General features: G+C 35.8%; 1 protein-coding gene across 2 annotated transcripts in view; it reads left to right on the top strand.

The window, feature by feature from the left end:
• The window catches only part of HMGCLL1 (3-hydroxy-3-methylglutaryl-CoA lyase like 1), an 86,702-nt gene that overhangs the window by 25,333 nt on the left and 39,322 nt on the right, over positions 1 to 22,047 (top strand). For both annotated transcript variants that reach the window (XM_079934079.1, XM_079934080.1), the window contains 2 exons: positions 5,448 to 5,511; positions 9,547 to 9,735. In XM_079934079.1, the coding sequence (XP_079790205.1) occupies positions 5,448 to 5,511; positions 9,547 to 9,735 (253 nt within the window). The remainder of the gene's footprint in view (positions 1 to 5,447; positions 5,512 to 9,546; positions 9,736 to 22,047) is intronic.

Genomic DNA, 22,047 nt, shown 5'->3' with positions numbered 1-22,047 from the left:
AGAACATGAATCTGGCTATACGTTGATTGTAAAGATTAGGAATTTCATAGGAAATTATTCAGAAGGTTAAAATGACATCTTTACTAAGATATTTTTGCATTAATTCATTCAAGAAATATTGTTTTATATAGTGTGCTCTCTTATGATGCTATGTGTAATAATGAAAATGAAAAAAAGCCTAACTTCGAAGAGTTCCCAGCAGACTGGGGAAGTAATATGTATAGAGATAATTATTATATGGTCAAAAAAGCCAAGTACTTTAAGAGACATGCAGATAAATCCTATGAAAGTTCAAATTAAGACTGTATTAAATTTCTCTGGAGTTATTTGTAGAAGCCTTCATGGAGGTGTCAATAAAGTGAAATCATTAAAAATGGGTAAAAATGTGGAAACATAATCAGAAATGATGGCCTCCTCAGGCAGGGTAGGAAATCTACAAAGAGCAAAGGCATAGTGAAGAGAAATCTCCAGAAATGTTTGGATAAGAGGGAGAAGTTTATATTTACTGTAATAAGAGCTTTTGAGGCCGTGAAATGCAAGAGAGGCAGAAAGATGAGGCTTCACAAATTGCTGAATTTGAATATCAAGTTTATTCAGTAGACAATGGCAAGCCATTAAGGATTTTCAGAGTGTAAAAATATGCTCTAGGAATATTATTTTGGCAACAGATATTGGAGTGCAAATGAGGGAGTGGTGTGAGACTAGAGGCAAGGAGGGCACTTAGGTGACGTCTGTGACCATCCTGGGGAGGGGCTTGGGTACTGTTCTGTCCATGTGGGCTGGCGCTGGCAGAGCTCATATGCTCTAGAGCCTGGAGGGAAGAACCAGCCAATGCTGGTTAATGAACATGTTCTCAAAGCTGACCTTCAAGTGATTTAGTGGCTGAAAATGACTGTATCTTTTTTTTTTAATGGCAAATGTGGGGAAAACAGGAATGAGCATCATTTTGGATCTATTGAGCTTCATATGCCATGTGAATGTGTCAAGCAATCGATTTGTAATGTTCATAAGAATATTGGGAATTTGTTCCTGGAAGAGAGACTATAGGGGACTGAGCTGATACAGAAACTCCCTTTTCTGTTCCCATTACAGACACATAAATATAACAACTTGTAAAACATATAGCCAAGCTCAGAAAAGAAAAGAAAGTCCTCAGATTTCATCAAAGAAAGTGTGGTAAGGATGCAGGCTGATGCCACTAACACACGGGGGTATCTATTCCAGATATAATCCCTGGTGGCTTGAAAATGGGATTTTAAAATCTATATGGGAAAAGATAGGTGTTCTTCTAAGACTGGATTTGGAACTGAGTGTTCTTGGAGCCTGGAAGCACTTCCTTGCCAGTGCAAAGTCACTGAAATACGTGCCAGTGTTATGGGTTGTGGATTTATGACATATGAGTATTGTGGAAACCCAAATTGAGAAATGAAGGTAGGCATTTGCCTGGGAACTGGTAAAGTCTGCAAGGCAAGAGAAAAAGGAAATTAAATATCCTTTATAGGGACATTAAAATAACTCAGGACTGTCACTTCAGGACCTTCTACAGAAACTGAAATCACCATGAAAAGGCACTAATGGTAAAAATTACAGGCCACATGAGGAAACAAACTATCCTAAGAAAAATAAGCAGAAGAAAAAGAAAAAGCAGGAGAATTTTCACTGAAAAGAAGGACATAGAATAATTTGAAAAGGATATTGTAAATTAATGCTTAACCTATTTATAAAGGCAAAGGAAGAACATAATAAAAGAACAGGTCTTTATGGAAAAACGAATGAAGATTTAAGGAAAAGAAATGGAAATGAAAAATACATGTGTTAAATAAAAACAATAATTGCATTGAACAGCAGATTACAGTTGAAGAGAGGATTAGTGGTCTGGAAGTAGAATTTGAGGAAACTTCAATCATGAAACACAGAAAGATAATAGAAATTTTGAAAGTGAAATTAAGAGAGAATGCCTAATAGAATTCCCAGAAGGAGAAAACAGGGAAAATAGATATTTTGATGAACTAGTACTTTGATGATTTTCTAGAAGAGAACAAAAGTATTAATGTTAATATTGAAGAAGTATAACAAGTCCTGACATACTCATTATAAAATGTAGAATATTAGGTATAAACATAATTCTAAAGCAGTAGAGAAAAAATTACTATAAAAATAAAGGAATTATCATTAGAAAAATTCTCATCAGCAAAAACTGAGGTGAGAAATAGTGAAATAATATGTTCAAAATGGCAAAAAAAAAAAACGCTGTCAACCTAGAGTTCCATACCTAGCCAAACTATTACACATTGATAAAAGTGAAATAAAACCATTTGTTGACAAAGTAGTCTGCAAAAGTCTATCCTTGCTGAAAAAATTACTAAAGGCTGTAGTTCAATAAAATGGACATTGAGCCAGAAAGAAGGAATGAAAAGAAAAAAGAAATGGAGAGGTTGCAGGTCAGGGCTTCAGCAGAGTAGAAACTATTTGGAATAGGTCTATAAGAAATCAACCACCAGCCAATTCAATATGGATAAATGTCGTGAATGCTGTGGGTCCAATCAAAGATAGATGCTGTGGGGTAGCAGTGAGGAAATCCCTGAGATTAGATACTCTCATGGCTGTGTAACATCACTTTTACATAAGGGTGTCAATCCAACAATCCAGGTGAGGAAGTATTGCTAATAGTTGAGTGGTTTTCAATTTTGGCAGCTTAATGGAACTTTGAAAATTATTTTAAAATAATTAGTGGTTAGATTCTATTCCCTGAGTTTCTGATTTAATTGGTTTGGAGTGTGTCTTACCCACCAGTGTCTGTTTTGTTTTTTAAGCTCCCTAGGTGATTCTGTACAGTCAAGATTGAGAAGCATTGTAATAGATTGTCAGAGAAGTGCAGAGGTCTAGAAACTGACTTCTGCCACCAGTCAAAGCAGACGTGGTAGCCTATTCTCATCATGAGGGAGGCCATTTCACACTCACAAAAATCCCTCACTTTTTACAAGTGGTTGGCAAGCTTTTTGTGTAAAGAGCCAGATAGTAATATTTTAGGTTTTGTGGGTCAGATGGTCTTTGATGCAACTACTATTCTGCTGGTATAATGCAAAATATCCATGGAATATAGGTAAACAGATGGGCATGGCTTTGTTCCAATAAATTTTTTATTTGCAAAAGAGCCATGAGCAGGATTTGGTCTCTGGGACTTAGCTCGCCAACCTCTGTTTTCGAGTGTTAAAATACAGTTAATGAGCACAGTTAAGAACCATTGCATTCACTTTGCAGAAAGTAGCCCCACATGTGAATAGGTTAAAGAAGGGTGGAGAAGAACATATGAAGATAACATGCAATGGAGAATGAAGACCAGGCCAACCATAGACCAGGGAAGGACTCAGAGGGAAAACTCTAGTGAGTGAAAATGCACATGGAGAGAGTTAGGGTCATGGCATAAAGGGGCAGCTATAGCCAGGTTGTTACTTTTCAGTTAAGAGAATGCTAGAGAGGTTTGTTTGTTTTATATTGTCTTACATTTGTTGGGTTTCTTTTGCTTGTTTTTGCATTTAGAGGGATTGCATGTAAATGAATAGCTTGGACTTTCTTTTTAATCACATCTAGATATTTGGGGTTCAGAATAAATGTACTTCTCTTTTCAACACATTATCATCATTGTACCTGAATTGATAGATAGCTAGTGGGAAGCAGCCACATAGCACAGGGAGATCAGCTCGGTGCTTTGTGACCACTTAGAGGGCTGGGAAAGGGAGGGTGGGAGGGAGGGAGATGCAAGAGGGAAGAGATATGGAAACATATGTATATGTGTAACTGATTCACTTTGTTATAAAGCAAAAACTAACACACCATTGTAAAGCAATTATACTCCAATAAAGATGTTAAAAAAAAAAAGAAAATCCTTTTTCATCCCTTGCCACCTTCTCCAGTACTATGTTCACATAAGAACATTTTCTTTTCTGCATATCTTGAGTAAATTTATACAAATCATTTGAATATTAAGCTTAAATTATAGTGATTGAAAGAGCAGAGAGATGGGTTTCCTGTCCAGCATAGGCTTTCAAATTTTACTTGACTTTATCCTGTTTTTCTCCTTCTCTGTCCTCATAACTGCTTGCCCAGCTTATGGAGCTGCTTAGTTATTTTAATTCCAAAACCCAATTTTTATTCACATTTTAATACTTTTGAAATTTGGTTATATCTTTAAGATCAATGAATATGTATTGAATTATTGAATCTATATTTCATGTTTTTACCCCAAAACCTGTTGTGAAATTAGTGTATCTTCCAATTGACAGCATTGTTTTTTAAATTGAGGTATAGTTGATTTATAATGTTGTGTTAATTTCTGCTGTACAGCCAAGTGATTCAGTTACATATATATATACATTGAATCAAGGAAACATGGGATCATCTTTGCTCATGTTTTTGCCTCCATCTTTGGTACCCACTTCCAGAATTTATGAAGAGTTGCATTTCTGGAAAACAAACCTGATCTTGTCATACGAATGTCTCAAAATAATTTTCAGGGATCTCAAAATTTCAGCTCCATGGCACAGTATTCAAGGGCTTGCTATCTAAAGCCTTTCATATTCTGGCTCAAAGAACACTGTTTCCAGCCTTCTTCCCCACAACCCCTCTCTCCCCCATGTGAATTGCTTCATTCCTGATGATCAGACACATGGTGCATTATTTTAATACAAGTGTTGTAAAATCTCTGAGAAAACTTTAATAAAATGGGATTGGTGTTGAGCTGAAAATAGCTAAAAGAGGCTTTTTTCTAGTTTCATACTTTAAGATGGAAATGTATCATCATCCTTGCAAGAAAGGCTTGACTTTTTATATTAAATTGTTGAAGAAGCTTATGGAATATCTTTATTTGGAGCCTTTTAAACATAGACTAGACACTCTTCTGTTGGGGATGATTTTTAGGTACACCCATAGAGATAAACAAGGTGAACTTTGAGGTTGTGATCAGTTCTGGGAGTTTGGGGGTGATTAATGACTGTATCTACGTGAGGCCAAAACAGCCAGATGGAAATGAAGAGAGAAATTCAGTTTGTCATCTACATGCTTTCTATATGATTCCAAAGACCTGGATATTTAACAGTTGAATGTATATACTTATTGAAATAAAACAATATATTTCACTGGTATTTTCTGCTTTGAATGTTCACGTATTGCTATAGTTTAAGCAATCTCACGAGATGAACACTTGTCTTATTCCCATCTGCCATCCAATAACGTATATCAAATTGTAATTATTAGAAAAACTAAAATGTGAGTTAAATTGAAAATGTTTCCAATTGTTTTTGTTTGGTCTGAGAATAATAATGAAGGAATAGAGTAAAATAAATTTTCTTGATGACTCTTTGGCTATTTCTTCATTTTTATAAAATGGAAATTAGGAAACGGCTTATCCACCAGATGCATATTTATATGGCTCTGTATTTTAAATTTAGGTATGTATCCTGTGCCCTGGGCTGTCCATATGAAGGAAACATCACACCGCAGAAAGTAACAGAAGTAAGATATACGCCTGGTTTTCTGGTTCATGGTAAAATGATGTGTATTATTTTAAAAAGTGGGCTGTTTTTCCTAATGTTTTTTGCATTTGCACAACTAGACCAAGGAGAACCATGGACTGGGAGGCATTTATTAGATCACTTAGATAATAGTTTTATTTTAACACTAAGGACTTAGATAGTGCATATTACTGTCCAGAGTTAACATTTGATTCTTATCATATGGGTGTCCAAAGTTTGAGGGAATAAAAACACCTGATTTGTTTTTATGTGACTAGAACATATTGAGCAACCTTTCTACTTTCTATCAGAATTCTGGGGCGGTTTTTGCACATATACTCAAACTTTGCCTTGGTTGCTCAGGTAGTGTCCCTTTGTTGTCTCCTGCGTATTTTGGCATTTGTATCAGAGTACATACTGCTTCCATGTTTTTGTTCCTTTGAGATTCTATAGCTCTTTCTGCTGAGATTCAAGTTGCTATTATTCCAGAGCAATTTTACAGCAATTTATTATAGTCATTAAGGACCTACTTATTGAAGTTCATTTTCTACTTCCTGTTCCTATTTCTTAATTGATACCAATGAATACAAAATGCTTGTCTTTGAAATTATATTAGACTCAGAAACTCATTTGTATATGAAATAGCATATTCTTGTGCACTGCTGTTAAGGTTAATTTTTATAAGTTTAGGGATGTGGTGCTGAAGCAGTGAAGATGGGATTGTTAGAATATCGAACTTTTGACAGGATAAACTTTGGTTTGGCTAAAGCAATTGCTGTTTTGTGTATTCATTTGAACTGCAGATGTTTCCAGTGAGAGATATACCATCATCTATTAATTAAGCAAGACAATTGCCCACAGAGGCAGATATATCAATACTATAAAATAATGAAAATTAAATATTTAAAAAATTTTATTGAAGTGTAGTTGATTTACAATGTTGCATTTAATTTCTGCTATACAGCAAAGTTACTCAGTTATACATATGTATTCTTTTTCATGTTCTTTTCCATATGGTTTATCACAGGATATTGAATATAGTTCCCTGTGCTATACAGTAGGACCTTGTTGTTTATCCATCCTATGTATAACAGTTTGCATCTTTATGAAGCTGAAATTTTGCAGTCCTTCGCTGGCATGGGACCCTTCTAAGGCTCTGTTATTAATTTGTATTCACAACTATATATCCCTTTTTTAAAAATCAGTTTACGGTTTTTATTATTTTTTTTAATTTTTATTTATTTATTTATTTATTTTTTGGCTGTGTTGGGTCTTTGTTGCCGCACACGGGCTTTCTCTAGTTGCAGCGAGCAGGGGCTATTTTTCATTGCGGTGCACGGGCTTCTCATTGCAGTGGCTTCTCTTGTTGCAGAGCACGGGCTCTAGGCATGCGGGCTTCAGTAGCTGCAGCACGCAGGCTCAGTAGTTGTGGCTCATGGGCTCTAGAGCGCAGGCTCAGTAGTTGTGGTGTACGGGCTTAGGTGCTCCGTGGCATGTGGGATCTTCCTGGACCAGGGATCGAACCCGTGTCCCCTGAATTGGCAGGTGGATTCTTAACCACTGCGCTCCCAGGGAAGTCCTTATGTATTCTCTTCTTAAAGAACATTTCCAAAATAGTATAACTTCAGACTCCACAAAACCTGAATCCAACTCTGCCTATACACCCACCCCTTGCTTTTCTTCCTTCTGGCTTGTGCCACCTCTGGACAGACCACACACAGTCTCAGGCTCTGCATTCCTGCTCCATAATATCCAGGGTGTTGCTGAAGAGAATCCTGGAACAGGCAGATTGGAAGCATTAGGAATTCATGACCAGCGACCTTACCTGGTCTTCTGTTCCACACTACCCTGTGTGGAACAACTCCCTGTCTCCTTTCCAAAATGACTCTTGCAGACTGTGTTCCCTCTGTTGAAGCCTCTAGCCCTTCCTGTCGCTTACTCCCCTGTATATGCAACTGCAGAGCCCTTCCCACTGATACTCGAACATGTTCAAGCCTCTTCCATGTGAAAACTTCCCTTCCTTAAGTCAGCATCCCTGGCACTCTTGTAGCCCTTGGATTGCCTTGACCCCACACTTAGGATTTTCCTCCAGCCACTTGAATGGAAGCCTCATTCTTCTCTATGTGGCCATTAAGAAATTCCAGCATTTAATAGAGAGTTTTGAGGAGATTAATTATCTATGTGAGGCCAAAAACATACAGATGGAAATGAAGAGAGAAATTCAGTTAGTCATCTACATGCTTTCTATATGATTCCAAAGACCTGTATATTTAACAGTTGAATGTATGTACCTTTTTAAATAAAGGAGAAGAAAGAGGAGAATCAGTATTATGTTTTTTTTATCCAAGTGTCCATCCAATAATTGTCTCCTACCTGGACTAGGTAGCCCTTCTGAGTTCCCTTCAAACTATTTTTGATGTATTGATACTGCCTTTCTGAAACATAAATCCCATTATGTCACCACTACTCCACATTTGGTCAAGGCTTTCTACTGCTCTTATGATAGACACCTCAACCAAAATCCAAAACCCGGTCAGTTTGCAAGGCTGTGTGTACTGTTTGTACGCTCTGCCCCGGGCCTTCCTCCCCAGCTTTATGGAGCCCCATTCCCCCTTGGTTTTTGCTTTCTTGTCACATCTGTCCTTTGCATCTGACCTTCCCTCCTTTTTTTTTCTTCCTTTGGCCACACCCCGTGGCATGGGGGATTCTAGTTCCCCGACCAGTGATTTAACCCGCGCCCCCTGCAGTGGAAGTGCGGAACCTCAACCACTGGACCACCAGGGAATTCCCATGACCTTCCTTCCTACTTGGAATCCCCTTAGTATTTGATATTTCAGCTGCCTGAAATTCCACCTGAAAGTTCTTCTCACACCCTTCCTCGACAACCTCTTCGACAAGTTGATGCTGACTTTATCTCAGGCTGTCACTGAGGCCCTTCCTGCTTGACAGATCTAGGTCAATTTCCTTTGCTACATGCTCTTAGAATCCTGTTTCTTTGTTCCAAAATTATTATGTTAGCTGTGTTTACACATTCCTGAGTGGAATTGATTAGGGTCTGTCCTCACTTGACTCCAGATTCCATAATACCTTGAGCCTGGACCCTTAACATCTGCATCCCCATCATATCCCAGCATCTAGGGCAGCACCTGATGTAAAATAAGCACCAAAGACACACATAAGGCATGAGTTAAGGGGTGACCATGTGTCTGATTTTGCACAAAGCGATTTTTATATATTCTCATTTTCACAACCAAACATGTCAACACTCACTTCATCATTATTATTGTGATTTTGAAAAATTAATTAGTAAGGCTTAGAAAACATGCTAAATAATGGTGTTTTATTGTTTGTATTTTACAGAATAGGGGCTGAGGCTTCAAAAGGTTCATCTTCTGCCCAGTATCACATGACTAGCATTTGTGGCAGCTGAGATTTCAATCCAGGCCTGTCTGATTCCAGAAGCCATGTCTTTGTCAACATACCATGCTGCCTTCATTAAAATTCATATTGCTCTTTGAAAGTAACATTAGTTATTTGGCTTGAAGGGAGCACAAAGTTTACCAAACTCAAGAGCATCTATTTATGAGCTAGAAAATTTAAGCCAAAAATATCAAGTGTCTGTACCGATTACAAAGCTACTTGATTGACATCTCTTGACCGCCTTGAGAAATACTAGTTCCAAAGTAAATCTGTGATGCTTCTGTTTGATTAAAGGGCTGAGAAAATAAGCCTCCCATAAATGAAATTGTAGCTTATACTTTCATAAATGAACATGTAGCTACTTAGATAGATAGGATTCTGAGGCAAACTTGAATATTAGAGAAAGATAACTACAGGAATGTCATTCAAAGTTTTATATAATGCTTGGGATTTAATGAGCAAGGACAAGGACTAGAAAACTAAAATATACATTTTCCATGGATATGCAAGTTATCTTAGTTGTGATGTTTACTTCTAGATGATGTTTGCTAAGGAACAACAGGGTTTGAGTGTGTTCATTTCCATTGTTTTACTAGCTTGTCACTTTTCTTGATAGGTGTCTAAGAGATTGTATGGCATGGGCTGTTACGAGATTTCCCTGGGAGACACAATTGGAGTGGGAACTCCAGGAAGCATGAAGAGGATGCTGGAAAGTGTCATGAAAGAAATCCCACCCAGGGCTCTTGCTGTTCACTGTCATGACACATACGGACAAGCCTTAGCAAATATCCTTACGGCCCTTCAGGTATTTTGTATTATTTGTGTGTATGTATAAAGGTGTGTATACTTATTTGCCATATAAACATATTAAGAGCTTTAGTGAGACAATATTTATAAATTGCTATGAATATAACTTTTTTTTTTGAGATTCAAGTGTTGATACTTATTGGGCATCCACAGTGTTCCAAGCCCTTTGTTCACCTCTTCCATGTACGTTATTTCATTTTACCCTCACAGCAACCTTTGCAGTATACATAGCATTAACCTGTTACGTATCAGGAAACAGGATTTGGAGGTTACGTGACCTGCCCAAGATCACACAGCTACAAAGTGCTGGAGTTGAGACCAGAGACTGGGGCTTCCGACTCCATGCCAAGCCTTCTCTCCTAGTTTCCTAACATGCTGACCCAGTAAGAAATTGTTATTGTAGAAGTATACATTAATCGAGCCATTGTTTGAATGCTGTGGTTAGGTTTAGAATGAAGGGAGAACATTGAATAGCTGTAAATTGGTTGGTAGAAAACTAGAAGGGAGGCAGTGTGACATGACAGAAGAAAAGCTAGATTAAAAATCAAGAGACATTTAAACAGTACCTGACACATGACGTGCACTCAGGAAATATTTGTAATTTGCCCATGCTTTCCAGGGCAATGATGTCTTATTACTGTTCATTTGATTTGATAAAATCCCTGAATTTGTTCTTTTTAAAAGTATTAATCTTCTCAGAGCTATGTCTGCTTTTTTCAACTCCCACTTGCTCTCAGCCTGAAAAGTTGATAGATTGAAAAATGATGGCATTTTTGAGGAGTGCAAAGCACGGAGATAGTAGCGTGTACTGTTGTAATCATGTAACTTATGCTCCTTTGGATAATTTGGTGCTCTGTGATGAGGAGGTGTGCTGAAATACAGACTATTTTGTTTAAGATGTCTTCTTGATGTTGGCAAGCATCCTTTTGAAAGAACCCCTGGTTTTTATCAAGTATGTTCTGATCAAAATCAAGAGAGCTAGAAAGTTGGAGGATTAAGAGTTGCTTATTACATTCTAATGATACCTCAGTTCTTTTTAATGTATTTATTGAAAGGAGTAGATATAAATTGCATTTTAAGGTATTTATTTTTAAATTGATGTTATTTCTTAAACTCGGATAAAAATAGATTCACTGGATGTTCTTCGAACCCAAGATTTTGACAACTAAAGATAAGAGTGTCTGAAAGCTTTTTGGTGAGGCTGAAAATCAATACATAAAGCTTAATGTCATCATCCTGCAGTGCACAGTTGTTTGGCAGAAGTTAAAAAAACCTGTGACTATCAAGCCCCACAAGGGCTTATTTGGACTTTGTAACATATGTGCACAAATCCTTATTTGTCCTCTGGAAACAGGCAAGGAACATTGTATTGAATTAGAAGAAAAAATGATATCCCATGGACTTTGGGGCGTTTTGACAATTTTCCTTCTCTATTCTAGTTTCTAAAACAATAGAGAACTAGGCATCACTTCAGGAGGATTCTGTGTTCAGCTGCAACTGTAACTTATTAAGTGTTCCTCACCAGCAAGTTCCTGGAGAGGTCTGTGTGTGTGTCTGTGTGTGTGTGTCTGTGCATCTCTCTCATTTCTCATATGGATATATCCTCTAGACGGTAACACTTGAGTCATGTTTTATTCATGTAGCATATTTATTATATAATGAGTGATAGTTTCGGGTTTTGGGATCCAGGGCTATAGTGCACATTCTGGGAACCCAAAGATCTGATTCTGGAAACTTTCTGCCTGTTGAAAATGCCCCACTGCAAAATATTGCTGTTACCCCATTGTGATTGTGATGGTTAAGGCTGTCTGAGAAAGTAAGATTTAAAATCAGATATAAAGAATGAGAAGAAAGGAACCTCAATAAGGGGTGTGTGTGTGTGTGTGTGTGTGTGTGTGTGTGCATGCGTTTGTGTGTGTGTATGGGCATCAATGTGTGAAAAGAATGTTCAAGCACATGAAACACCACTCGGGCAAAAGGCCTTGGAGAGGGAAGAGCATGTCCTAGGAGCTGAAAGACGACTATTGTATTCAGAGGGGAACCTGAGCTTTATAACATTCGCTGAATTAGATGAACTGCAGAGTCTCCATTTACAAAGAGATGCGGACTGCAATTCTGGGGCATTTGCCCATCCATACTGTAACAGCAGTACGGGGTGGGGACAGGAAAGGACCTTGGGCCCAAGCAAGATGGGGAGCACAGGCCAGAACCTGTATAAGGCTGAGGCCCCTCACCCCGCAAAAAAAACACCACACCTTCAGTCAAAAAGGGTGAACCAGGAAAAACCACCTAACAACGGGAGAAGGCAGCAAGGATATTTATTCTAATGGCCTTGGCTATGGGTGAAGGAGAAATAGACAAGCCCCCTTTATATGTCATAACTATTTGTTGACCTGTTGTGAGTTTAGGGTTGAAATTCACATTGCTTGCAGAATGTGAAAGACTCAAGCAGGCAAATTATTTTCAGATGGGTGTGAATTAGTAGCACCTACAGATGTCAGGAAGAATATAAATCTTTTCAGAAGGAACATATCTTCAATTTAAGCTGAATTATTTGGGGTGTGTGTGTGTGTATGTGTCTATGTGTGTATGTGTATGTGTGTGTGTTTATGTCTCTCTGTGTGTGTATGTATGCCTGTGTGTGTCTCTGTGTGTGCATGTGTATATGTGTATATGCATATGTGCGTATGCATGTGTGTGTACATGTATATGTGTATTTGTGTGTATGTGTCTATGTGTATCTGTATGTCTAGGTGTGTATGTGTGTGTGTATGTCTGTCAGGGGAAGGGTCGATATTTTGCTCTTTGGCATCTCTTGTGCTCTTTGGCACAAGTTAGCAGGAAACGTGTCCACAAGTATCTGTCATTGTGTTTTCTGTTCTTTTACTATGTGCACAAGCTCTAAGCATGTACGTGAGGTGGGAGGGCAGAAGGGAGGCGAGGGGCCTGGGAAAGTGCACTTGGAGCGTGGTGGTATTGCATTGCCCAGACCTTGACGTGTAGTGGCAGTGTAAGTGGGTGGAGGAGAGGGTAAGAGCAGCTTGTGTAAGAAGCAATATGCAGCCCGAGTGGCCAGTTTAAATGAACAATTTAACGTTGGAGTTGTAGAGTTTGTGTTTGCTGCCATCCACTTTCAAACAGTTTCATCCACTTTCATCCAGTTTGATAAGCCAGTGCCAGTGTAAGAAAAAATATACACTTCTGCTCTCTTTGAAACTGTGTGTAGCTGAGACAGTCTGTAAATGTTTGGGGAGGTGTATGCTCACACAGACAGCGGAGCATTGTCTTGGAATGTCTTTGCAGACATATGTGTACTGGTTGGTCCCTGGCAACGCTGAGTGAGGCAGAGTCCTCCAGGGCCCTTCCCAATAAAAGCAGCAGCAACAACAAAATAACCAGGATTACCTTGAGCAGAGGAGAAAAAATGTCTTAGGAAAAAAATAAAAACAAAAACCAAAACCAAACCTGTCCGTGTTTAAGTAGAAGGGAAATCAGAGAAAGTCCCACTTGGTTATGAACTAGGCTAACTCTGGCTTCAGGAAGCAGTGGCCATACTTCATTCTTTAAAATGGAATCTTTGAAGTGGCTTCTAGTCAGATTGCTGGTGCATGTGGAGTGGATATCATTTGTTTTAATTTAGGGGTTAGGAAACAGTTTACAGTGCTCCAAACTGGAAGTTAAAATGATGGCAAGGAGACATGTAGTAGGTGGAAACTTGGCCATGATGGTAGGAAACAAATGAGAGTTATAAATGGAACATCCCCCTCAGTCTGGAAAGCACATACTAATAATGTAATAGAAGGATCATTCTTGGGTTCCCAGGTTTATTGTATTTTTTTTTATTACTTAAACATATGACTTATAGGGCAGTACATGGTTGTATGGGAGTCAAGAATTCATAATTATCAGATATTCCTTACTATAGAGAAATAGTTGACACTATAGATTTGAGTGGCGGATATTTATAACCACCCAAACCCAAAAGAGCAAGAAAATGAGGTGACAAAACGTACAGCATTTCAGTAATGGAAGAAACGTACATGGCCCAATATACTTGTCTTAATTTTTTATGTAAAAATTGCGTCTCACCCTTTTGCATATTCCCAAGTACCTAAGTAAAACACCAGTGAACAAATTACTTAATCTACTTAACACTAAACAATTGCACAGTCTCTGTTTTTCTTCACTCAAATGATCTGAGTCTTCATAACTGGGTAAAAACAGAGTAAAACAAATGAGTTCCAATATCACAAGTAACAGTACCCCATTAACTGGTAGCAAAGAGAGTAGAACAGGCAATATTTAGCTTTCCCCTAAAGAAATACCGTGTGCCTTTTTCTTCTCTTACACTTAATAGACATTTAGCTAATGTGTCTTTCCTCATGATGTTTTCCATATGTTTAGTATTCTCTTTTAGAAGAACCAAATCATTTACCTAATTTTTACAACAAAGCATTCATTTCTTTATACTGACTCCTGCTAAACCACATTTAAATGCTACCAAACAATTTCCTCATGTAATTTGTTTTTGAGGTTCTCAAAGAAAATTTTTAGAATTCCAAATTCTCTTCTCAATTCTATACCTATAGAATGTGTACAATGATGTCTATGTCCTCAGATTTTACAAAACTGAGATGAGGTGCAGAGTTTCTAGAACATTTGTCTTGGTGACTGCATTTGGTTGATACTTCATACTATTACCGTCATTACAGTTAAAACTATTACTACTGCTGATATACTAATAGCAATAATATTATAACCTTTATTACTCAAGGAGCCAGAGGCATAAAGCATTGCTTTGCAAATGTGTAAATTTGTAAATACATGAATTAGATATTATTCATTTATTCAACATCTATTAAAGAGCTAAATAGAAATCAGCAAGCAAGAAAGAAAACAAAAAGTTGAAAACTGGATGCTCCTACATAGGTTTTACGAAATGCATCACTAATTTATTCAACAAATATTCATTTTATCAGACACTGCCTTAGATGTTAGATTCAGATGTAAAATCTCGGAGCAGTCCTGCTGCTGTGGAGAAAAGTGTTTTAGTCTAACTCAGTACCTCCAGAACCTTTTTGAGTATGAAATAGTATTTTTGTTTTTGTTTGTTTTCTTGCTTGTTTGCTTTTTGCTACACAATTAACTTTCTCCAGGACAGTATTATGTTGAAAATATTCTCAGGTGGGATGAGGTGTAACTTATCATCAAAAAATAAATAAAAGAGGTAAACTAACACAATATTGTAAATCAACTATACTATCAAGTATTTAAAAACTACTTTTAAGACAAAAATAAGTAAATAAAAGAGAACAGGGAGTCCAGAAGAAGTTTAACACCGTCCAATTTTTGAGTGCTTAAAAACAAGGCTTTGAGCCATAAATGTCAGTAAGAAAAGGTGAAAAAAGTTCCTTTCTATTATTTTTTTTTGCAAGTGGCTGGATTGCTTATATTAGTGATAAAAATGAGAAAACGTGAATAATTTTGTTTTGTTTATCTCCAACATCTTTTTATTAATATAAACTTCTCTCTGATTTTGGCTATAGGTAATCGGTCAGGTTTTTTTTCAGAGATAATATAACTTTTATCTGTTTCTATATACACAGAAGGGGCAGTTAGAAAAAAACTCCTTCTGAGCTAGATGGCATTTTAAACGGGAATTCAAGTGATCAGTGTTTAAAAATAATGCGTGTGAATTTGATTCTAATATGCTAAGTATGAAAGTATTTAATCTTTATGTAGTGAGTTACACTTAGATCATAAGCCTGAAACTCACCGAGAAAGAAGATGCCCCAAACGGCTCTGCCTCTCCCATGGCAATTAATCCATGCTGATCAGTTAGGCAAATCTTACAAAAATTGATCATTGTTGATGGGGATTAGGGCCAGGATATGATATGATTTTTCCTTTGATGTAAGAGGTGGAAATTTCAGAACTCACTACCTTTTCGAGCACCTCTCTAATTCATTCTGTAAATATCTCATCCGATTGTTTTAATCTCGTTTTCAATACCTTATTTCCAATCAAGTACTTGTCACATCTTTCTTAACACATGCGCCTTTAATTTGGAAATCTTGCTCTTTTGCTCTGTTGTTTGTATAGGAACACATTAAGCTTTTTGTTGTTTGTATAGGAACACATTAAGCTTTTTGTTTGTATAGGAACACATTAAGCTTTTTGTTCTTTGAATATCGTTTCACGTTTCTTTTTTCTTATTTTTTTCTCTCACAAAAATATCTATTTACAAGGAAACTTTATGAATATTTATACTCTTGCCCATTAATGTAACATGACCCAGATTTTTTCCTTAAGAATATTGGCTTGAAATTGGTAGTTTTGTATTGAACATAAAGTATTATTCTCATAACTATTTTTTTGGCCTATTGTAACGTAAGCAATTCATGGTTGTAGGCTCACCACTAATGACAAAAACAAGTGTGCGTGTATATATAATATATAAAATATATTACATATTATATTATATAATTATAATAATATAAGATATATATATTAATATACCTATATCATATGTTAGAAATATTAATATATCATATAATGTATAATATATTAATATATTATATAATATTAATGTTTTTATATATAGTATATATTATATACAATATAATGAAATACATAAATATATTATTATATAAATAATATATTGTATAATTATATTAATATAAAATAATCATATATTAATATATTAATTATATTTTATATTATATATTACACATAATATTTGATATTTTGTTAAATACAATCAATATTTTATATATGATGAAATATAAATAATATATGTAATGTTTAATATATTATAATATATGAATATATATAATATATAATACATAATATATAATATACAGTGTATAAATGAAATATACTATATAATGTATATTTCACTAACATATATTATATAGTATAAATATATTTTATTAATATTATATTAATAATATTATATTATGGTATAATATAATATATTAAGGTTAAATTATATTAATATATTAATGATATATTAATGTTATATATTATATATATTACATGTATAATGTATAATTGCAGAAAGGTGGTCAAAACGTACCAACGTCCAGTAGTAAGGTAAATAAAGTACTAGGGATGTAATGTACAACATGATGACTATAGTTACCACTGCTGTGGTATATAGTCACATTATTTATTAAATATTATATAATATGTTAATTGTAATATATATTGTATAATATAATGATTATATATTAATATATAATCAAGATTATATATTTATATATTATATTATATTTGTATGTTTTATATAAATATATGTTAATATATTATATATTAATATATATAATAAATATGTTATATATATTATTTAATATTATATATAATATTCCATTATATAATATTATATATGATATTATATATTATATGTACTATTCCATTATATAATATATATAATATATAATACAATATTATATATATTCTTATATATATATATAATCTTCTTTATCTATTCATCCATCAATGGACACTTAGATTGTTTCCATGTCTTGACTATTGTAAATAATACTGCAGTGAACATGGAGGTACAAATATCTTTTCAAGATAGTTTTTCATTTCCTTTGGATATATTTTCAGAATTAAAATCCCTTGATCATATGGTAATTCTATTTTTAATTTTTTGAGGAGTCTACATACTGTTTTGTCTAGGATCTGTGCCAGTTTACAAACCCACCAACAGTGCACAAATTTTCCCTTTTCTCCACATCCTCACCAGCATTTGTTATCCCTTCTTTTTGGTGTTAACCACTTTAAAATGCATGAAGTGATATCTCATAGTGATTTTTATTTGCATTTACCTAAAGACCAGTGATATTGAGCCTTTTTTCATTTACCTGTTGACCATTCTTGTATCATCTTTGGAAAAATGTCTATTCAGGTCTTTTGCTCATTTTTTAAATTGGAGTGTTTGGTTTTTTTGATATTGAGTTCTATGAGCTTTTTAATTTATTTTGGATATTAACTCCTTATGAGATGTATGCTCTGCACATCCTTTTTCCAAGTGGGTGGTTTGTTTTTCACTTTTTTGATCGTTTTTTATTTTTACTGTGAAGAAGCTTTTTAGTTTGATATAGTCCCACTTGTTTATTTTATTTTTTTATTGAAGTATGGTTGATTTACAATATTGTGTACAGTAACATGATTCAGTTATACCTATATATGTATATATATTATTTTTCAGATTCATTTTGTAGGTTATTGCAAGATATTGAATGTAGTTCCCTTTGCTATACAGTAAGTGCTTGTTGTTTATCTATTTTATGTACAGAGGTGTTTATCTGTTAATCCCAAACTCCTAGTTTATCCCTCCCCTGCCCTTTCCCTTTTGGTAACCATAAGTTTGTTTTCTACATCTGTGAGTCTGTTTCCATTTTGTAAATAAGTTCATTTCTATAATTTTTTTTAGATTCTGTTATCATATGATATTTGTCTTTCTCTGTCTGACTTACTTCACTTCGTATGATAATCTCTCAGTCCATCCATGTTGCTGCAAATTGCATTCTTTTTTATGGCTGAGTAATGTTTCATTGTATATATACCCCACATCTTCTTTATCCATTCATCTGTTGATGGACACTTAGGTGCTTCCATGTCCTGGCTGTTGTAAATAGTGCTGCTATGAACATTGGGGTGCATATTTAATTTTGTTGCTTATATTTATGTGTCATATCCAAAAATATCAATGTCAAGACCCTTGTCAAGAAGCATTTTTTCTACTTTTTCTTCTAGGAATTTCACATTTTCAGATCTTACATTTAAGTCTTTAATTCATCTGGTGTTAGCTTTTGTGAATGATTTAAGACAGGGGCCTTGTTTAATTCTATTACTTGTGAATATCTGTTATCCCTGCGCCATTTATTTAAAAAGACTGTCTTTTCTCCATTGAGTATTCTTGGGTTCTTTGTTAAATATTGGTTGAACTTATATACTTGGTTTATTTTGGGACTCTTGATTCTGTTCCATTGATCTATTTGTTTGTTTCTGTGCCAGTACCATACTGTTTTGATTACTATACATTTATAGTATAGCTTGAAATCAGGAAATTGTGATATCCCCTGCTTTGTTCTTCTTTCAAGGAATTGCTTTTTTGTTTCCATTTAAATTTTAAGATTGTTTTTTCTACTTCTATAAAAAATGTCATTGGAATCTTGGTAGGGATTGGATTGAATCTATAGATGCTTTTGGTAATATTGGTATTTTAACAATATTAATTCTTCCAATCTGTGAACATGAGAAACCTGTCCATTTATGTGTGTCTCCTTAGATTTCTTTCATCAGTGTCTTGTAGTTTTCAGAGTAAAGATTTTTCACTTCCTTGTTAAGTGTATTCCTAAGTTGTTTTTTGTTTTTTGTTTTTTTGTGTTATGCGGGCCTCTCACTGTTGTGGCGTCTCCCATTATGGAGCACAGGCTCTGGATGCACAGGCTCAGCGGCCATGGCTCACAGGCCCAGTCGTTCCACGGCATGTGGGATCTTCCCAGACCAGGGCACGAACCCGTGTCCACTGCATTGGCAGGCAGACTCTCAACCACTGTGCAACCAGGGAAGACCCTATTCCTAAGTATTTTTTGGGTACTATTTTAAATGGATGATTCTCTTTATTTCTTTTTCAGATAATGTGTTGTTAGTGTACAGAAATGCTACTGATTTTTTGCACATTAATTTTGTATCCTGCAACTTTACTAAATTTGTTAATTACATTTAACAGTTTTTTGGTGGAGTCTTTAGGATTTTCAATATATAAAATCATATTATTTGCAAATAGAGATGGTTTATCTTCTTTCTTTCCAATTCTGATGTCTTTTATTTCTTCTTCTTGCCTGATTACTTTGGTAAGGACTTCCAGCACTATATTGAATAGAAATGGCAAGGGTGAGGCTATGGATTAATTCCCCTGCCTGGGTGTAGCAGGGGAAACCTCCCTGCCCAGTAATAGCTCTGTTCTGTGGACGATCAGCACTGCCTGCCTGCCTCTCGGCTCCAGTGTTGCCAGACTATGAAGCTTCCAAGTGTTCTCACCAGCCCTTCTGGTCAGGTCCTTCAGTCACATTCTGAAGCTTGTTGGGCTGTGACTCAGCTACCTTGCCTGGCAATGGGCAAATCACGCTCTTAGAGCCACCAAAACTCAGGTCATTATTTGAGGACCTGAATTAGGCAGACCTGCACCCATCCATTTCCCTGGTCAGACTGCAACAGGAACTTGGTTTCTGCAGTTGAGCAAAACTGCTGGCTGGCACTACTGCTTAGGTTCTGCAGGTAGGAACTCGAGCTGCCAAGATCCAGGTTCTCTTGTTGCAAGCCCCGCCCTCCCACCCAATTTCTCTGTCATGGTCAGATTCCCAGTGGTTGATCCCTGAAGCTTCTTCTGAAATCCCTGTGGAGTGAAGTCAAAGTAGGGGCTCCCAGAAAGCGACCCACAACACTGGGTGCAGGCTGGATGTTTCCCTGGGCTCTCTTTCCCACTGGAGGTGTCATAGGCTCAGGAGGGAGCTCTCAGCATAATGCTGCTCCAGCCTGGGGGATAGGCAAGGTGATCAATGTGTAGCCACTTCTCTTACCTTCTAATGAGGTCTCTTGGTGTCTGTGGTGCAGGGGTGCTCAGCCTCATCCCTGTGTTCTAGGATTCTCATAGTGGTGTCTTGACCATGAATAGTTGTTAGTTGTTCTTCTTGGAAGGGTGAGCAAAGGCAGGAATGACCTACGTTGTCATCACAGTGACATCACTCCTCCTACTGGTTGGTTTTTAATGGCTAAAAAATAATGTTGATGTTCAAATATTTTGAAAATATAAATAAGTATAAAGAAAAATTAATTACTTATAATCCTACCTCAGAAGGAAGATTAGTATTAGCTACCAAAATAGGTCATTCTCATTCATATATATATGAATATATATATATATGTATATAGGCATACCACAATTTATTAGTGTTTGCTTTATTAATTTATTTTGATTTTTTTAAACAAATTGAAGTGTTGTGGCAATCCTGTGTTGAGCAAGTCTATTGGTGCCATTTTTGCAACAGCATTATTTTTTAATTAAGGTACATACATTGTTTTTTTTTAGACGTTGTGCTATTGCATACTTAATAGCTACAGTATAATGTAAACATCATTTTTATATATACTGGGAAACCAAAAAGTTCATGTGACTTGTGTTATTATGATATTCACTTTATTGTGGTAGTCTGGAACCAAATCTGCAAGATCTCTGAGGTCTACCTCTTTGATGTGTGTGTGTGTGTGTGTGTGTGTGTGTGTGTGTGTGTATGTGTGTGTATGTATGTATGTATGTATATACATAAAATGAAGGAATATTTGATAGCATATTGAGCTACATAAACTGCACTTCATGATTCTTATAACTCCCTCCCCTCCCCTTACCCTTACATGTAGGCAGTTTGTTATATAAGAATTGATTTGGTGTGAGAAGTCTATGCTAAAGATATGAATTTAGAAGTAACAGAGTATATATAGTATTTAATTCCAAGGAATGCATGAGATGATAGAGAAGAAAGAGGACCAAGGATAGAGCACCAAATATTGATCATTAAGAGATCAGAGAAAACAGGATATTGTGGAGACAGAAAGAGTGACTCATGAGGTAGGAGAAAACCAAGACAGTCTTGAGTGCAAGACTCTAAAGGAAGAAGTCTATCAAAGAGGAGGTGATCCTCGGTGTGAAATGCTGGGTAAAGGAAGACGGGGACCAACACTGATAATACTGTCTTCACTTTATGGCTTCTGCCTTTGGAATTTTGCTGAGAAGGACCTTGAGTTCTTCAAAACTTTAGTACTTATATAAACTGATTACCTATCTTTTCTTTGACTTTATTTCTTATAATCAAGTCTTTCATCCAACTGTACTGTATTTTTATTCATGACGCAAGATGAGAATCTATATTTTATATAAACACATTGCTATCCCTTCATTACATAACCTATTTTTTCCTCAGAGATACAAAATATTCAGTTATGACACATACTATGTTGTTATATTCTTGAGTTGATCTCTAGAGTTTCTATTCTGTGATAACATTGGCTGATATTTATTGAATTTTTAAACTATGTTTTACATGAATTATTTTATTTTGTCCCTGTAACAATCCTATGAAGTAATTTTTTTATAACTATAACTTTTTACATGAGGCAACTGTGGCTTTCCAAGGTTAGGTCAGTTGCCCAAAACCCTTTATCTGAAAGGTAGTAGAACAAGGATGCCAACCCAGTTTATCTTACCTCTTCCTGTCCCTTTGGTCATTTATTCGTGTAA

This window comes from Stenella coeruleoalba, assembly GCF_951394435.1.
Source record: "Stenella coeruleoalba genome assembly, chromosome: 10".
In the NCBI taxonomy this organism is placed as follows: domain Eukaryota; kingdom Metazoa; phylum Chordata; class Mammalia; order Artiodactyla; family Delphinidae; genus Stenella; species Stenella coeruleoalba.
Note: the sequence above shows the minus strand (reverse complement) of the source record. Positions and strands in the feature narration are given on the sequence as shown.